This window comes from Mustela nigripes, chromosome 2 (assembly GCF_022355385.1).
Source record: "Mustela nigripes isolate SB6536 chromosome 2, MUSNIG.SB6536, whole genome shotgun sequence".
Classification (NCBI taxonomy): Eukaryota; Metazoa; Chordata; class Mammalia; order Carnivora; family Mustelidae; genus Mustela; species Mustela nigripes.
The window spans coordinates 70,203,505-70,221,624 of NC_081558.1; the positions used below are offsets into that span (position 1 = coordinate 70,203,505).

Consider the following 18,120-nt stretch of genomic DNA (forward strand, 5'->3'; position numbering starts at 1 on the left):
CTTAGTGGGTTAAGCCGCTGCCTTCGGCTCAGGTCATGATCTCAGGATCCTGGGATCGAGTCCCGCATCGGGCTCTCTGCTCGGCAGGGAGCCTGCTTCCCTCTCTCTCTCTCTCTGCCTGCCTCTCCATCTACTTGTGATTTCTCTCTGTCAAATAAATAAATAAAATCTTAAAAAAAAAAAATGGGCAGAAGACATGAACAGACATTTCGCCAAAGAAGACATCCAAATGGCCAAAAAACACACGAAAAAGTGTTCCACATCACTCGGCATCAGGGAAATACAAATCAAAACCACAGTGAGCTACCACTTCACACCAATCAAAATGGCTAAAATTAACAAGTCAGGAAATGACATGTTGGCAAGGATGCAGAGAAAGGAGAGCCCTCCTACACTGTTGGTAGGAATGCAAGCTGGTACAGCCACTCAGGAAAACAATACAGAGGTTCCTAAAAAATGGAAAATAGAGCTACCCTATGACCTAGCAATTACACTATTGGGTATTTACCCCAAAGATACAAATGTAGTGATCTGAAGGGGCACCTGCACCCCAGTGTTTATAGGAGCAATGTCCACAGCAGCCAAACTATGAAAAGAGCCCAGATGTCCAACAACAGATGAATGGATAAAGATGTGGCGTGTGTGTATGTATACACACACACACACACACACACACACACACACTGGAGTATTACACAGCTATCAAGAAATAAAATCTTGCCACTGGCAATGACATGGATGGAACTACGGTATTATGCCAAGCAATATGAGTCAATCAGAGAAACACAATTATCATATTATCTCACTGATGTGTGGAATTTAAGAAATAACACAGAGGACTGTAGGGGAAGAGGAAAAAATGAAACAAGGTAAAACCAGAGGGAGACAAACCATAAGAGATTCTTAATCTTAGGAAACAAACTGAGGGTGCTGGAGGGGAGAGGAGTGGGGGGACAGGGTAAGTGGGTAATAAACATTGGGGAGCACAGGTGTTGTAATGAGCACTGGGTGTTCTATAAGACTGATGAATCACAGAGCTGTATGTCTGAAACAAAAACATATGTTAATTTAAAAAAATAGTATATCCTCTTTAGCTTTTATGTACTTTTGCTCTTATATTCTGTCCAGATTTGTTATTGTTATAGGCAAAATCGTTAGCCCACTATAGCTTCTTGACCATTACCAGAACCAGAACTTTACCCCATGTCTGATTTTTAATTTTTCAGTTTGGAAGAAGTATAAATTTATACCACAAACATGAGGAAACTTAAAAAACTGGATATAAGGGCACCTGGGTGGCTCAATGAGTTATGCATCCAACTCTTATTCAGCTCAGATCTCAGGGTCCTGTGATCGAGCCCCACATCAGGCTCTGCACTGAGTGTGGAGCTCACTTCAGATGCTCTCGCTCACCAACTGAAAACAAAGTGCTGAACTGTGTGATTAAAATGCTGTAACTTGGGGCGCCTGGGTGGCTCAGTGGGTTGGGCCGCTGCCTTCGGCTCAGGTCATGATCTCGGAGTCCGGGATCGAGTCCCGCATCGGGCTCTCTGCTCAGCAGAGAGCCTGCTTCCCTCTCTCTCTCTGCCTGCCTCTCCGTCTACTTGTGATTTCTCTCTGTCAAATAAATAAATAAGTAAAATCTTTAAAAAAAAATAAAAAATAAAAAATAAATAAATAAATAAAATAAAATAAAATGCTGTAACTTGAAGTTAAAAACAAACACACACACATGCAAGGATCCCTCTGAAAGAAGGATATTTGATTCTGTAGAAGGAAGGGGTTCTGTGGGTTGAGAACTGAGGAGGAGGGAGGGTCATTGCTGTCTGAGGTATGTTCCACGTGCACCTGTAACTCATTCTAGTAACTCATTTTTTAAGTCCTAACCAAAAAAAGAAAGAAAAAAAAATATTTTCTCCCTCTTCCTTTGCCCCCCCATGCAGTGACAAGTTTATATGGAAGATACTTTTTCCCTTTTCAGAGTTAAAGATTAAAAAAAAAAAAAATTGATAATCTTCCTTGCTATCTCCCTATGTAGACAGGTGAGTTGCTCTTTTTTATTTTTTTTAATTTCTCTAGTTCCAAATGCCCCTTTTACTAGAAGAAGTAGCCTTTCAATGGTCTTCTTTCCAACTAACTGCTTCAGGAAAACCTCAAGCTTCATCTTCTATTCTTAAATTGTATCAAATCTCAAAACTCTAATAGCAAGAACCACCAGCCCACTTGCCCTGAACAGCCTTAATGTCTTCCATTTCAGATTTTAGTTCTCCCTATTTCTTTTTTTTTTTTTAAGATTTTATTTATTTATTTGACAGACAGAGATCACAAGTAAGCAGAGAGGCAGGCAGAGAGTGAGAGGGGGAAGCAGGCTCACTACTGAGCAGGGAGCCCGATGTGGGGCTCGATCCCAGGACCCTGGGATCATGACCTGAGCCAAAGGCAGAGGCTTTAATCCACTTAGCCACCCAGGCGCCCTTAGTTCTCCCTATTTCTGACTTCTGACAATTTCCCTTATTTCCTTCGACATTCAGCTAAGTATTTTAAAGTCTCTTCATTTTATCCTGCATTTCTAATTTTTTTTTTTTTGCTACTGAAGTATTTTCAGATTATGATGAAGAAAAAATGAGAATAAATGTAACATGGAGAAACAGTTTCATATATGTACATAAAACACACCTAAAAATACAGCCAGAAAGTATAAGTATCATCGATTCTTCAAGAAAGTTGTAAGTTCAGTGCCTGGAAGGCTCAGTGGGTTAAGCATCTGCCTTCGCTTCAGCTCATCTTCTCAGGGTCCTGGGATCCAACCCCGCATCTGGCTCCCTGCTCAGCAGGAAGTTTCTTATTCATTCTCTCTCTCTCCCTGTGTGTGTGTGTGTGTGTGTGTGTGTCTGTGTATCTGTGTGTGTGTCTGTGTCTGTGTGTGTGTGTCTCTGTCTCTGTCTCTCTCTCTCTCTCTCTCTCTCCCGCGGTCTCTCTCTCCCCTTGTCTCTCTCTCTATCCCTGTCTCCCTCTCCCCCACCTCTCCCCTTCTGTCTGTCTGTCTGTCTCTCTCTCTCCCTCTCTCTCAAATAAATAAATCTTTAAAAAAAAAAAAAAAAAGACTGTGGCACATAGGGACCACGGCAGAATACCGCGTGGGCAGCCATGCTAGCAATGAGGTGCTGCAGTACTCACGCCCGCACCACCCCCCTACCCTGGGGTGGGCAGAAGTGGCGCAATTATGTAGCTGAACACTCTGTACCAGGACCTCCACGATATACAGGAGCTCTGTCTCTAAATGCAGTTCAACACATCCTATGTCTAGAGTTCCCAAAGCACGCAATGTTCCGAGAAATCTGTAAGTTAAATAATGCTTCCAATCACCATATATCCACTGCTTAACATAAAATTTAATTCTAAACCCAATTCAGTAGGAGCCTAAATAACACAATGTCCATTTTCTTCAGTCAAGAACTCTTAGGAGTTCTCACTCTTGCACAACTAAATCACAAAATGTGTTTATCCTATCAAAAAAAAGGACATAAAAAGCAAAATAAAGCTTGAAAATTAATTTCAAAAAACAATAACAATGTTGCATAGCATAATGAACTTAGTGATTTTGTTGAGAATGAAAAGAGAAAAAATAATAGCAATCAATGACAGCTAGTACATCAAGAGGTCATAAACCAAAACTGCCCATTTCAATTTAGAAAAAGGTGAAAACAAAATTGATAATCCATACAAATGTCCTTATTGTATATTTAACATGACAGTTAAAGTGACACTGCCAAGAAGAAACATACCTCAACAATGCAGATATCTGGCATCACCTCTTTTAACAAGGGATCAAAGTAAGTAAAACTAACAGGGGAAATTTGACACTATAGGCTTCCCCCTATGATGAAATATGAAACACCAACATCACCTGTAAGTTCTTACCTGAAAACAAAGTTTAATCTGAATCTAATCAGATTAAGCCTCTTGACCTAAATTACAGTTTATAGGAACTTTAGGGACTAGAAAAACAAAAGGAAAAAAAAAAAAACAGACAAATCCAAAATGTGGAACATTCTACAAGGCAAGTGGCTTGGGGAGTGTCTGGAGGCTCAGTCGGTTAAAGAACTGCCTTTGGCTCAGGTTGAGATCCCAAGATCCTCAGATCAAGTCCCATGTCTGGGCTCCCTGCTCAGTGGAGAGCCTGCTTCTCCCTCTCTCCCTGCTTAGGCGTTCGCTCGCTCTCTAACAAATAAATAAAATACAAAAAAAAAAAAAAAAGTGACTTGCATTCTTTAAGAAACTGATGTTCTAAAAGAAAAATGGGGACAAATCTATAAGAAACATTAGCACAAAAAAAGCCAACAGATTATTAAAATGTAATATATCACAAGCCAAGTGGAGTTTCTTCTAAAAACACAAGGATGATTTAATTTTAGGAATGCCAACTATACCTGTTAATAGAGATACAGAGAAAAACTTTGCCATCACCTTTATAGATGTCCTATAACGAAATTCAATACTCATTCATGTTCAAAATAAAGGAGAACTTGGTAGATCTTGAACAAGATCTTATAGCAAAACCAAGTATTTATGAGAATACAGAATACCGAAAATTCCTTCATTGGTATAGGATTTTTGCTTTCCATAACTTTAGAAAATCATTTAGATTACCCTCTAAAGTTGAACATATCCAAACACTTTGTCTAGGAATTCTAAATCCTAGGTTGACCCAAAAGAAAGCTGACTTAAGTATATCAAAATGTACATCCAAGAATTACTTATAACAGTCAAATATGAAAAAATACCCAATGTCCATCGCCAGTGGTGTGATATATCCATTTAATGAAAATGAACTACAGGTACCTAAAACAACAAGGGTTCCCCAAACATAACATGGAACAAAATAAGCCAAAGAATACAGGTCATATGGCATGCCTTAAATACAATTCAAAACAGGCACAATGATCATATTATTATGTATTACAGTAATAGTCACCTGTAGAGCAAAGGGAGAGATGAGTAATCAAAAGAAGGTATAAGGGGTATTCTGTTGCGCTGGTAATGTTCTATTTCTTGACCCAGTTGGACTTTGGGTTTTTACTTTGTGACAAGTCATTGAGCAGGATATGTATGTTTTGCACACATTTCTGTATATTTGTACCTCTTCAATTAAATAAAAAACATTATTACTTATAAATCAAGAAGCAAGCACAAAGTAATCCCTACTTCCCTAAACCCTAAATATGTAACAAAAATTGAATATATAATTATATATCATTATCAGTCACAGAAATGTAAAGAATTATTCAATCCAAAACTCAGCCCATCTTGAATGGCTATGGTTTAAATGTGGGTCAGAACAAAAACATTCCTTTGAATTTGGCTTAGCAGTCTGTGTATTGTATTGTTAATAAATGATTGGTTTCCTTTCAATGGTCCCCTGAATAGTTATCTATCTAGTAAGTGAAACTTATTTATCTTATATAATGGGATTATGGAAACATTCCATTTACCTACAGAGTTTTCATTGAACTAGAACAGCTTCTGTAATTTCCTTGACAATGTGATTAAAGGTATCACTGTCCTTATCTAATTTAAAATCTGTCCTGATACAGAGAAGTGCAGTCTCCTCCATCTGAGTCAAACTTAGAGGGTTTAATTAAAAAGTAAGTCTGGAACATGCTCCAAATCTGGTCTCATTAAGTTTCTTTATGCACAGGGTCAGTTTATCCAGCAATGAGGTTTCTGGTGGTTGTGGGCCATTTTCTTGATGGTCCCATTTTGTAAATTTTCAGTGAACCAGCGTTGAAATGGGGTCTTGCATTGCATTTAGATAATGTAGGCTCTAAGTCTTTTAATTTCAAACATTTCCCTATAGTGTTTTAGTGCCATCTTTTAAAAACAAATCATCATTTGTTTTAGCCAAAGCTGGAATGTCGGAAATTTTATCCCACCCTCTTGATGTCATTTTGCATGGTCCTTAATCACCTGCATTTCCTGTGAACTGTAGTTTTTGATGCATAGCCTTGATTAGACGCAAGTTCAGTTTTTCAGTCCTTAGCTACTGTTCTCCTTATAGTCACAAGGAGTACATAAGACAATCTATGCAGCAGAACATCAAGAATATTTCTTTAAAATTATTACACATAAGAATCATTATCATTACGGGGGGCGGGTGAGTGTATTATCTAGGAAGATAGGCTTAAGAAGCTGGCTATCTCTTTCAGTACAAAAAATAGAGAATGGAATAAATGCTTCTAAATACATCTAGGAGAATATAACTAGCTCTTTTCTGTGGCCACTGGTGATAGAATTAGATGAAAGAGACTTAAATTATACCATCAGGACAGCAAAATAGCTTTCCATCATCTCTTCTCTCCATAACAAATTATACTGCCATATTTCCCTACTATTCTTTTAATCATTTATTAAACCTTTCAACATTGACTCAGGGCCTCAAATACTCGTTGCTCTGCTGACCAGGCACTGTGGGATACAAAGATAAATTATAAAATGAGGTTCTATGCCTTTAAAGTGTCTATAAAATCTTCAGTCACAATGGGAAAAGGGTCCACCAGCAGTAAACCTACGGCCAAAATCAGGATATATCTCACACTTGAGATTTTATTCATGATTTACTGAGAAATATCTATGAACACCCACAATTATGAGTATTACAGAAACTTGGGTCTCCAGAGTTCTGAAGCTAAGATTCACCAATGCACTCCATGTGGTTCTCAAATCCCCTGAAAGGACTATTTTTCTGGATAGGCTGCCAAGGTGTTCATTAATCTCAAATGGCAATAATCGGTAATGGAATAAAATCACGGGCCATGCAGTAAAAAATCCAAAAACCAGGGAAAAGATGTAACACTGGGCTGTATACCTATTAAGCCAGCTTAACTTTGTTTCCAGTGTTTGAGTGCCCTCTAGTGGCTGCTTTAATTGTCACAACAGTCCATAGCAGGAATTAAGAATGAAAAAGTGTGAGAAATAACAGAATAGAAGATGGCATCATCAGGAGCACCTGGCACAATTTCAGGTTACTCTGGGAACTTCTCACTATCCAAAGGAACTTAGTTTACAATATGCATAATTCAGAAGTTTCCCAAATAACTCATGACACATTACTGCATTTTTAAAGTAAGTATAATTTCTCCCAAGTTTCATTTCAAATTAATAAAACATCAGCAAACACCCAGAAAAGAACAGTACATGAATGAAGGACACCAGAACCTCAGGAATTAACACCCATCCCTCTCCGAGCGTCAACACAGGCAACATCGAGGATGCAATGTTTAATAAGGAACAGCAACAAGAGTAGGCTAGTATCTTGAAAACACGAGGTACCCAGTCGATAAAGGGAGGGAAGCACGGGCCAAGGAACAACCTGGGTGCACAGAGACAAAGATGCTTCCAGAACTGCCCCCACCAAACACCCTCAGTGACAACAGCAATCACCAGGGGGACAGACCACCAGCATGGAGCCAGGAGTGCGTTGAGCACATCACTCCGGATGACTTACAGGTCCCCAGTTAGTGCAGGGGCTTTCTGCTCAGACCCACAGGAATTCCTACAACAGCACAACGTACTGTCTGCAGTCACCGCCACAGGAAGCCCCAAGCACAAGGACACCACAGGGGTGCAGACCACCTCTCAGTTCCAGTCTTGGCCTCCAGCCTGTCTTCCCAGATTCTGCCACAAGGCACCCCTCACCACCACACCTTCCATGACATCTACCTACATCCGCCTCTCCTTCATGACATCCGGCATCAAGAGGCAAGAATCTTCTCAACAAGAACCTTCACAGCCCCTGGATATTCCTGAATCTATACATCAATCTTTCCCCAGGGAATGTCCTACTGATGTCTAGGACACTGTCCATGATGAGGAGATTCGTTCAGACTTGCTGCTTGATGCCTCAATACTCTTCATAGTGAATTTTAGAATTTATATTGGCTAGACCTGGTTATTAAAGTCTGCCTTCAAATATCACAGCAATCAGCCAATCTGTCAACACTTTGAGATCTAACCAGAAAGCATATATCCAGAATAAAGTCTTTTTTTTTTTTTTTTTTACCACATCTACCACTACAAACCTAGTTGAAGTCACCACCACCCCTCACCTGAACTACTACATACCACTGGCTCTTAGTGTTCTGATTCTACCTTAACCCTGTCCTTGTAACACAGTGATCCTCTTAGAACATAAGCCCTATTAAGGCTCTCTCCCCTGCTCAAATTCCTCTAATGGCTTCCCATCTCATTTGGAATAAAATCCCAGTTCTGACCAGGGCTTACAACAAAGCTTGGGATGACCAAGTCCCTAGCTATCTCAGTAACTTCATCTTCTATGTCCTTCTCCTGAATCTCCCTCTTGCTCAGTTCCAGCTACATCACCTCTGCATTGTTCCTCGAAATATGCCAACCACTTTTCCATCACCAATCTTGTTGTGCACCTGCTATTCACCCTTTCCCCAGCTGAGGGAAATGTCCCCCCACTACACCGACCCCTTCAGGTCTCTGATTGGATGTTCCTCTCCATCTTGGGTTTAGATGACCAACCAATCTAAAATGGTGCCACCACCACCTCATCCTTCCCAAACACCCCTAGTCTACTTTTATCTTTTTCATCGCATTTATCACCGCCCAATGCTACATATCTGCTCATTCTCACTCTTTCCTCACACTAGAACATGGACTCCATCAGAACAGGGATTTTTAGCTCTCTTGCTCAACACTGCACCTTAGTACCTAGAGAGTACCTTGTATATACACAGCCACTGACATATATTTGTCAAACAAGGAACAAGAGAGTATCAATACAATAAAACCGTATCTATGAATTTCTTCTAGAATAAGATAAGAACCTGCCTCAAGTAATGGTCTTCCTGCATGTAATAAATTGCCATGCCCGTAAGAGATACTCAAAAAATGTTCAATTAGTAAAAGAACAGCAATTTGTCTCGCCCTTTCCTATACCCTTCTCTCCCTTCCAGATATTCTAAAACAAAGTAGAATTTACTTCCATGCTACCATTAATATTTTCAGAGCATATTTATTCTTTATGAAGAATTCATTCTTTCTAGGTTACATGTCACATTAACAGCTATCATTTGGATTTAAATATTAATGATTCATTGTTTATATTTGCTTCTTTACCTGAAAATTTGATTATAGGGAGCCAGTCAAGTACCTTGCTCAAGTTCAAGTTTTTAGAAATGTTGGTGAAATTAAGACTGAGTCTCTGAATTTCTGAAAAAGTCTTCCTTTTGTCCTCACAAGCAGGCAACAGGGCAGCTGCACAGAGAAATTTAAGGTCACACAATCCCTGAAGTTTTGTTCTATTTCTATTGTTTTCCATATCTTCAGCTTGTAGGGTTACAAGTAAGTTATATGCAAGTCTAATTTGCTTTTGTTTATAACCTGAGTTTTGGTTTTCTTTTTCTCTTGGTAATTACAAATTTCACCAGTATAGGTCTAAATGTGTACATTTTTTCAATATCTTGCCTGACATTTGGTGAAACCTTTTATCTAAAGATTGAGTCTTTCTTCAGCTCAGAGTGAAATTTTCTTCTATTATTTCTTTCATGAATGTTTGCTTTGATCTAGCCTTGAAATCCCATTATGTTTATCTTAGACAAGTACAGTCCAACAGAAATACAATTCAAACCACAAAGGTAATTTTAATATTTCCAGGAGCCACATCAAAAAATAAAAAGGAAATTAATTGTAATAATGTAATAATTATTACAAATTAATTGTAATAATGTATATATTTGGATACAAATATATCCAAAATATTATCATTTGAAAATGTAATCTATAAAAAATTTACAGGTGAGATGCTTCCCCCCCATACCCACATACTGAGTCTTCAAAATCTGGTATGTGAGCTCTACTTGAAGCTCATCTCAATTCAGACTATCTGCTTTTCAAAAGCTCAAACGTCATTTTGGGCTAGTGTCTGTCATACCGGACAGCAGAACAGATTTTGTAGTTAATAATTTTTAACTCTTCTCTTTTCATTCTGAATCCTAAAAGAATTCATGCAGATGATTTTCAAATCCACTAACTCAGCTTCCTAAAGTATTCACCCCACTCATTTTGGCACCTATTGAACATTTTAATTCAACGGTCCTATTTTACATCTTCAGGGTCTCACTCTTCATGGCACACTGCTCCTGAGTACTGCTGCCTGTTCTGATTATTTAGGAATGCCCTCTAGAATGTCAGGACTTGTCATAGAATTTTAACTTCTCTTTCATCTCCTAGAGTACCACTCTGTTTCACTGGAAACCCTTCCTCTGAGTCATCAGAAGAAGCCCCCCAACTTTTGAGCTAAAAGCCTCTCTGCTTAGTGATAGTGCCCTATCTGCTTGGTCTTAGAAAAGTCAAGCTTATACATCTCTGATAGCCAAGTTGGGTACCATCAGGGATTGCTAAGGTCAGAATTCATTCTTTTTGGTCCCATAAAAACAAGAAAAAGGTTAGTCTTAGTGACACAGGGATCTCACAGTTTGCAGTTTGCAGAAAGTAGGGATGGAATTAAGAGCAAAGGAAATGCAGGGACCTTAAATTAACTGTGCATGGCCACTCAGACCAGGGATAACTGGGATGCCATCCCAGCAACTGGCTGGGAAAGCAAAGTTACAGAACATTTTCCATCACTACAGAAAGTTCTACTGGACAATACTTGGCTAAACAAGTCCTCCTCAAGCCCCAACTACCACACCATCAGGTCCTGGTTCTACAAAAACCCCATCTCTTCTTCCCACTTCCTTCTTCCCAAATTCTCCTTCCTTCAGAAGTTCTTGCCCTGGCCTTTACAAGCCTTGGTTCTTTTTGCCTATTTCGACTCTTGACATTCCCCTAGTCCAAGGGGTAAAGGATACTCAGAAAGGCAGTACAATTGTAGCATTCACTTGATGGGACTTAGATTTACTAAACACTTCCCAATAGCAGTATTTTCAAAATATTTCAAAATCTCTTTCAAGCATGCATGGCCATTAAATACTTGGATTGTTGTCCGAAATAACTGACAACTGGTGAGGAAAAAAACATGAAACTCAGGATTGAAAGGATTTTAATTGGAAGTATGAGCTGTGCTTCAACTAGGAAATAAATTAAGTATAATAAAATGTTGAGTGAACTACAAGAAAACTGGGAATGAGGGTGCCTGGGTGGCTCAGTGGGTTAAGCCGCTGCCTTCGGCTCAGGTCTTGATCTCAGGGTCCTGGGATTGAGTCCCGCATCGGGCTCTCTGCTCAGAAGGGAGCCTGCTTCCTCCTTCTCTCTGCCTGCCTCTCTGCCTACTTGTAATCTCTCTCTGTCAAATAAATAAATAAAATCTTTAAAAAAAAAAAAGAAAAGAAAAGAAAAGAAAACTAGGAATGAAATAAGGGTTATCCAAAAATTCCTGAAATAATGATGAATAGAGCCCACAAGCCTTTTAGCTGCACCGTTATCACCTTTAATAACAGAATAGGTTGTAAATGTGCAGCTGTATTTATGCCTAAGGGTCTACTGAGGTTATTTTATAATTGCCACAATTCCACAAAGAAAACTTAAGTGAAGGTCAATGAAAGCTGCATGTTCTAAATTACAAAGTCAAGAACAACCTTTTTTTGTCATTTGTAACATTCCAATAATAAAAGAGAATTACCTCAGTAACCGGTGTATTTTCCTGGAGCTCAGTTGTGTGCGAGGCCAGTAAACCAATCGCCCGAGCAACCTTGGCCCGTCTGTTAATGGAGAAAAATAAACTCTGAAGAAGAGAGTTAGAGACCCAAGTAACTAGCCATAGTTAGTTACATTACACGATTCTAAGCAGTAACGTAAGATCAAAATGAGGCGTGCTAGGATGAGCATTCACTCCCCCACATATATGGCCCTCGTGTACACGAAGGGACAAGAGCAGCAATGCCCTCTGCAGGGGATTGAGTCTAATAGCGACTCAAGCTGAACAAGTTGGGCTTTTGAGGTAGAATGCCAGATAAACTTTATGAAGGACCTTAACCAGAGGAGAAAAAATGTAATGAACCCTTTTACTTCTGGGTACAGCAGTATTTGGCTAAAGGTTAGGTCCCACTTATTAGCAGACCAAGGGTTTTATTCATAAGTGATAAAAAATAACAGAACAGTTAAATAAATATTTATATTTCCACTTTCATAGAAATTTTTTACAATCTTTGATCTTACAAATATTGTTCCAAAAACTACTAGTTTTAGTGAGGTGTTTCTGTATCATTATTCAACAGAAAATAAGGTCAATAAATTATTACATACCATTTTCAGATGATTTGCAAAAGTTCAGTCAAAAGATTTTTTTAATTGGAGAAAATAGTTGGACATGTGAGTTGATGAGAACTGTATTTTTTTTTTTAAGCACTGTATTCATATTGATGCTTGCATGCTCTCTGGGCTAATCAGTGTGTATATCAGCCAGAAAGTCTCTTAACTTTTCGGGTTCTTAACTACACAGGACCCATGGAGGGAAACAAATCAGACTCCAAGAAGGACCACAGGAAAGTATTCATGTTATCAGAACTCTAACACACAGACATCATTCTTACAGATTTCAAATCTCATAACATTTACAAATTAAAGAAGTCCTAGGCATTTGTATGACGAGCATCCTGCCTCTAAATAAAAAACATTACACTGTTACTTAAATTTTAATTCCAGTGTACTTCAAGCAGTGTTACAGAAGTTTCAGGTGTACAATATAATGATTGGGCCAGTCTGCTCCTTCACCCCCGTCACCGGTTTCACCCATCCCCCCCAACCCACCTCCTCTCTGGTAACCATCAGTTTGTTCTCTATAGTTAACAGTCTGGTTTCTGGTTTGGTTGTTTTTTTCCCCTTTAATTCCATATATGAGTGAAATCATATGGTTTTTGTCTTTCTCTGGCTGACTTATTTTGCTTACATCATACTCTCCAGCTCCATCCATATTGTCGTAAATGGCAAGATTCCATTCTTTATGGTTGAATGATATCGCATTATATATTCTTTATCCATTCACCTATCGATATACACTTGGGCTGCTTCTACAGTTTGACTACTGTAAATAATGCTACAAAATACATAAGGGTGCATGTATCCCTTTGAGTTAGTGTTTTTGTATTCTTTGGTAAATACTCAGTAGTGATTACTGGATCATATGGTAGTTCTATTTTTAATTTTTTGAGGAACCTCCACACTATTTTCCACAGTGGCTACACCAGTTTGCGTTCCCACCAACAGTGTAAGAGGGTTCCTTTTTCTCCACATCCTCATCTGCACTGGTCTCTTGTTGATTTTAGCCATTCTGACAAGTGTGAGGGGATAGGTCACTAGTTTTGATTTGCATTTCCCTGATCGTCAGTGATGCTGAACATCTCTTCATGTGTCTGCTGTCACGTCAAGGTCTTCTTTGGAGAAATGTCTAGGTCTTCTGCCCATTTTATTAGATTATTTGTTTTCTATGTCTTGAGTTATGTAAGACATAGATCATTTGCAAATATCTTCTCCCATTCCATAAGATGCCTTTTAGTTTTGTTTCCTTCGCTGTGGAAACAGCGATGTAATCCCAAGAGTTTATTTTTCCTTTTATTTCCCTTGCCTCAGGAGACATCTAGAAAAATGTTGCTATGGCTATGTCCGAGTCATCACTGCCTATGCTCACTTCTAGGATTTTGAGGGTTTCAGGTCCCACATGTAAGCCCTTATTCCATTTTGAGGTTACTTTTGTATTTGGTGTAAGAAAGTAGTCCAGTTTCATTGTTTTGCATGTGTCTTTCCAGTTTTCCCCAACACCATGTGTTGAAAAGATGGTCTTAACAAGATTATTCTTTAAAAGTGATCATTTTGGGGCACCTGGGTGGCTCAGTTGGTTAAAGCCTCTGCCTTCAACTCAGGTCATGATCCCAGGGTCGTGGGATCAAGCCCCACATCGGGCTCTTTGCTCAGCAAGGATCCTGCTTTGTCTTCTCTCTCTGCCTGCCTCTCTGCCTACTTGTGACCTCTGTTTGTCAAATAAATAAAGTCAACGAAGGCAAGGCCTTGGTACTGCTCACTAATGCCAACATCAAGAGAGTCCCTTGCATCAAGTAGGCCCTGAATAAACAGAACATCGACATCAAATATAAGGTAACTAAACACCTTAGTAGGAAAGGAGTGACTGTATCACTGCATGAGGTCAAAGAAAGTAGAACAGGGTTTTCAATATGAACTTCAAGAAAAGAATTTTAGGCTAACATCACTAAATGAGAAAAAATAAATAAGTAAAAGTGAGCATTTTGAAAAAGATTTGGTAGGACATTGGACCAAAAAGTTATAAGAAAAAGCACCTCATCACTGCTCTGCCACTGACCCATTTTGTGACCACAGCCAAGTGAATTATGCTTCAATTTCCACATGCATGCAATTTCAAGGGATAGATGGATTAACTACAAAAAAAATTTTTTTATAATGATAAAACACTATCAAAAACTGACTACTGGGGTGCCTGGGTGGCTCAGTGGGTTAAGCCTCTGCCTTCGACTCAGGTCATGATCTCAGGGTCCTGGGATCGAGCCCCGCATCGGGCTCTCTGCTCAGCAGGGAGCCTGCTTCTGTCCCCCCCCCCCGCCTCCCTACCTGCCTACTTGTGATCTCTCTCTCTGTCAAATAAATAAATATAAAAAAACTAAAAAAAAAAAAAAAAACCTGACTACTGAACTAGAGGATGCAAGGCAAAAACTTATCTTGGTTCTAGGGCAAATCCAAATGTACTTCCAAACACTAACTTGTTTTTTTCTATGTACGAAAGTAAATACTGTCTACAATACTTACTCAACTAAAAGAAAAATGTATTACAACATTAATTTCAAGATTAATTTCTCCAATCTCAGCAGATACAATCCCTATCAGAACAAGAGATGACACACTATCTTAACATTCTTAGTTTTAAATTATGAAATATTTAATAAAAACCTCTCAGTTTATACCAAATACTTACATACAACTACATCCTATATATGATTCCCTCAAAAAAGACTTCTCATAAACAGCTTTCCTCTTAAATGTCACCACTTTGGATGTCCCTAGTGTCCTGTTACACTGTACCTCAGAAGTGTCCCCATATTCATGACATTATGCAAAACTGCACTGGCCAATAACCTTCATGCAGTGACAGATAGGTTCTATATCTACACTATTCAAAAGAGTATCCATTGGTCACATGTGACTATTTAACACTTAAAATAGAGCTGGTACAAGTTAAGAATGTTTTGTGGAATTACTTTGAAATTTAAATTTTAATAACCACATACAGCTAGAGGCTACGTTAGACAGAGTAGATCTAAAAGTACTTCCTTCTTCATGTGTTTACTTGTTTATTATCTGTTCCCCCACCAGCCTAGAAAGCCAACGAAGGCAAGGCCTTGGTACTGCTCACTAATGCCAACATCAAGAGAGTCCCTTGCATCAAGTAGGCCCTGAATAAACAGAACATCGACATCAAATATAAGGTAACTAAACACCTTAGTAGGAAAGGAGTGGCTATATCACTGCATGAGGTCAAAGAAAGTAGAACAGGGTTTTCAATATGAACTTCAAAAAAAGAATTTTAGGCTAACATCACTAAATGAGAAAAAGATTCCTTGTAACTAAAAGCAGTATAAACTACAAAGGGTATTACTACATACCATGTAACAAAGAAGTGGAAGTATACCCTAGAGTAGTGGGAAACTTCAACCAACTTCTTTTCCAAGCAGGGCAAGGAGGCTACAGTGAATACATATGTACAAGCATTCAGATGCCTCACAACACTAGACTTCATCAAGGTTCACTACAAAGTTACAGTCATCAAGACAGTGTGGTATTAACAAAGAACAAAAGGATCAATGAAACAGAACAAAGGACTAAGAAATAGACTCACATTAACACACTTAAAGGATCTTTGACAAAGAAGCTAAGGCAATACAATGGAGCAAAGATGGTCTTTTCAACAAATTATGCTAATATACATGCAAAAAAAAAAAAAAAAGAATCTGGAAACAGATCTTACTCACTTTATAAAAATACAAAATAGATCAAAGACCTAAGAGTAAGATGTCAAAGTATAAAACTGCTTGAAGGTAACATAGGAGAAAAAAATCTACATAACCTCAGGTGTGGCAAGGACTTTTTAGATACAACCACCAAAGGTACAGTCCATAAAAGAAATAAATAACCTGAACGTTATCTAAAAAAAAACTTCTATGGGCACCTGGATGGCTCAGTTGGTTAAATGACTGCCTTCAGCTCAGGTCATGATCCCAGGGTCCTGGAGCCCTGCATCATGCTCCCTGCTCAGAGGGGAACCTGCTTCTCCCTCTCCCTGCCACTCCCCCCTGCTTATACTCTCTCTTAAAAGAAAGAAAGAAAGATTTCTATTCTGTGAAAGATAACATAAGGAAAATGAAAAGACAAGCTACTGAGTGGAAGAAGATATTTACCAAAGGCATACCTGATATAAGACTGTCTTTCACAATATACAAAAACCTCTAAAACTCAGTAAGAAAACAACCAAATGAAAAAATGAGCCAAAGATCTTAACAGATACCCCAGCAAAAAAGACAAACAGATGGCAAATACACATGAGAAAACACTCCACATCATATGTCACCAGGGAAATGCAAATTAAAACCATATACTACTAAACCCAATTAAGTATGGCCAAATTCCAAAACACTGACAACACCAAATGTTAGCAAGGCTATGGAGCAACAGGAACTCTCATTCATTGTTGAAGGGAACGCAACATAGTATAGCCACTTTGGAGGACAGTTTGAAAGTTTCTTACAAAATTAAACATACTCCTACTAAACAATCCAGCAATCCTACTCCTTGGGCCTTACCCAAAGGAGTTGAAAGCATATGTCCACACGGTGTTTACAGCAGTTTTATTCATAAATGCTAAACTTGGCAACAACCAGGGGGTCCTTCAGTATGTGAACAAACTGTGGTACATGTAGACGAGGAGATATCTGGCACTAAAAAGAAATGAGCTGTCAAGCTATGAAAAGAGATGGAGGAACCTTAAATGCCTATTACTGAGTGAAAGAAGCCAATCCTGAGGATACATATTGTAGGATCCCATTATTGTAGGATTACCAGTAGGGCATTCTGGAAAAGGTGAAACGATGGAGAAAGTAAAATTTCAGTGATTGTCAGAGGGATGAATAGGCAGAGCACAAATTTTTAGGGCAATGAAAATATTCCATACAATAAGGACAATACAGGTCATAATGCATTTGTCCAAGCCCATGGAATGTATAAACCAAGATTAAACTATAAACTATGAACTGTGGGTGATTATACCATGCCAATATAGATTTATCAGTTCTAACAAACATACTACTCTAATAGAGGTGGGGGGTGATAATAGGGGAGGCTAGCCTGTATGGGGACAGGAGGCATAGGAGAACTCTCTATACCTTCCTCTGAATTTTGCTGTGAACTTAAAACGGCTCAAGTAAATAAATAAATAAACTCAATAAAACCAAACAAAAAAAGTGAATCTTGATATATGAATTCTATCTCAGCAAAAGAGTGAGAAAGCAAAAGGGAAAGAAGAGTAAACAGACAGGAGGGGCACCTGGGTGGTGCACTCAGTTAAGTGTCTGACTCTCGGTTTTAGTTCAGGTCATGATCTCAGGGTCATAAATTCAAGCCTTGTGTTGGGCTCTATGCTCAGCACGGAATCTGCTTGAGATTCTCTCCCTCTTTCTATCCCTCCTGCTCTCGCTCTCTGTCACAAATAAATCAATCTTAAAACAAAAAAAAGAGAGAGAGACAGGAAATCCCACACCCATCCACAGGACTTTCAGGAGCAGAAAAAGGATGAAACACAGAAGAAGTGATCTTAAGGAAACAGGGAAGCTAAAGAAAGCCTGAAGCACTTAAACTTAATCTGGCATAGCAAATTAGTGAAAATACCTATATGCATTCCAATAAAATTTCATGGCCTAGAATAAAGAAAAATCTAGATACTGAGAAACAATCAAACTAGTCACATATAAAGAAGAAAAAAAAGACAGGTTGGTCCTGAGTCTTCCAGAGCTGTGCAAACAGAGGGCAAATTCCGAAGCACGGCACAGGGGTGAACCAGCCCAAGGGCACAAGAAGGTCTCC

At 38.8% G+C, this 18,120-nt stretch overlaps 1 protein-coding gene across 5 annotated transcripts in view; it reads right to left on the reverse strand.

Moving 5' to 3' along the window:
* The window catches only part of ULK4 (unc-51 like kinase 4), a 653,153-nt gene that overhangs the window by 595,611 nt on the left and 39,422 nt on the right, over positions 1–18,120 (reverse strand). For all 5 annotated transcript variants that reach the window (XM_059390725.1, XM_059390726.1, XM_059390724.1 and 2 more), the window contains exon 17: positions 11,645–11,723. In XM_059390725.1, coding sequence (XP_059246708.1) covers positions 11,645–11,723 — 79 coding nt within the window. The remainder of the gene's footprint in view (positions 1–11,644; positions 11,724–18,120) is intronic.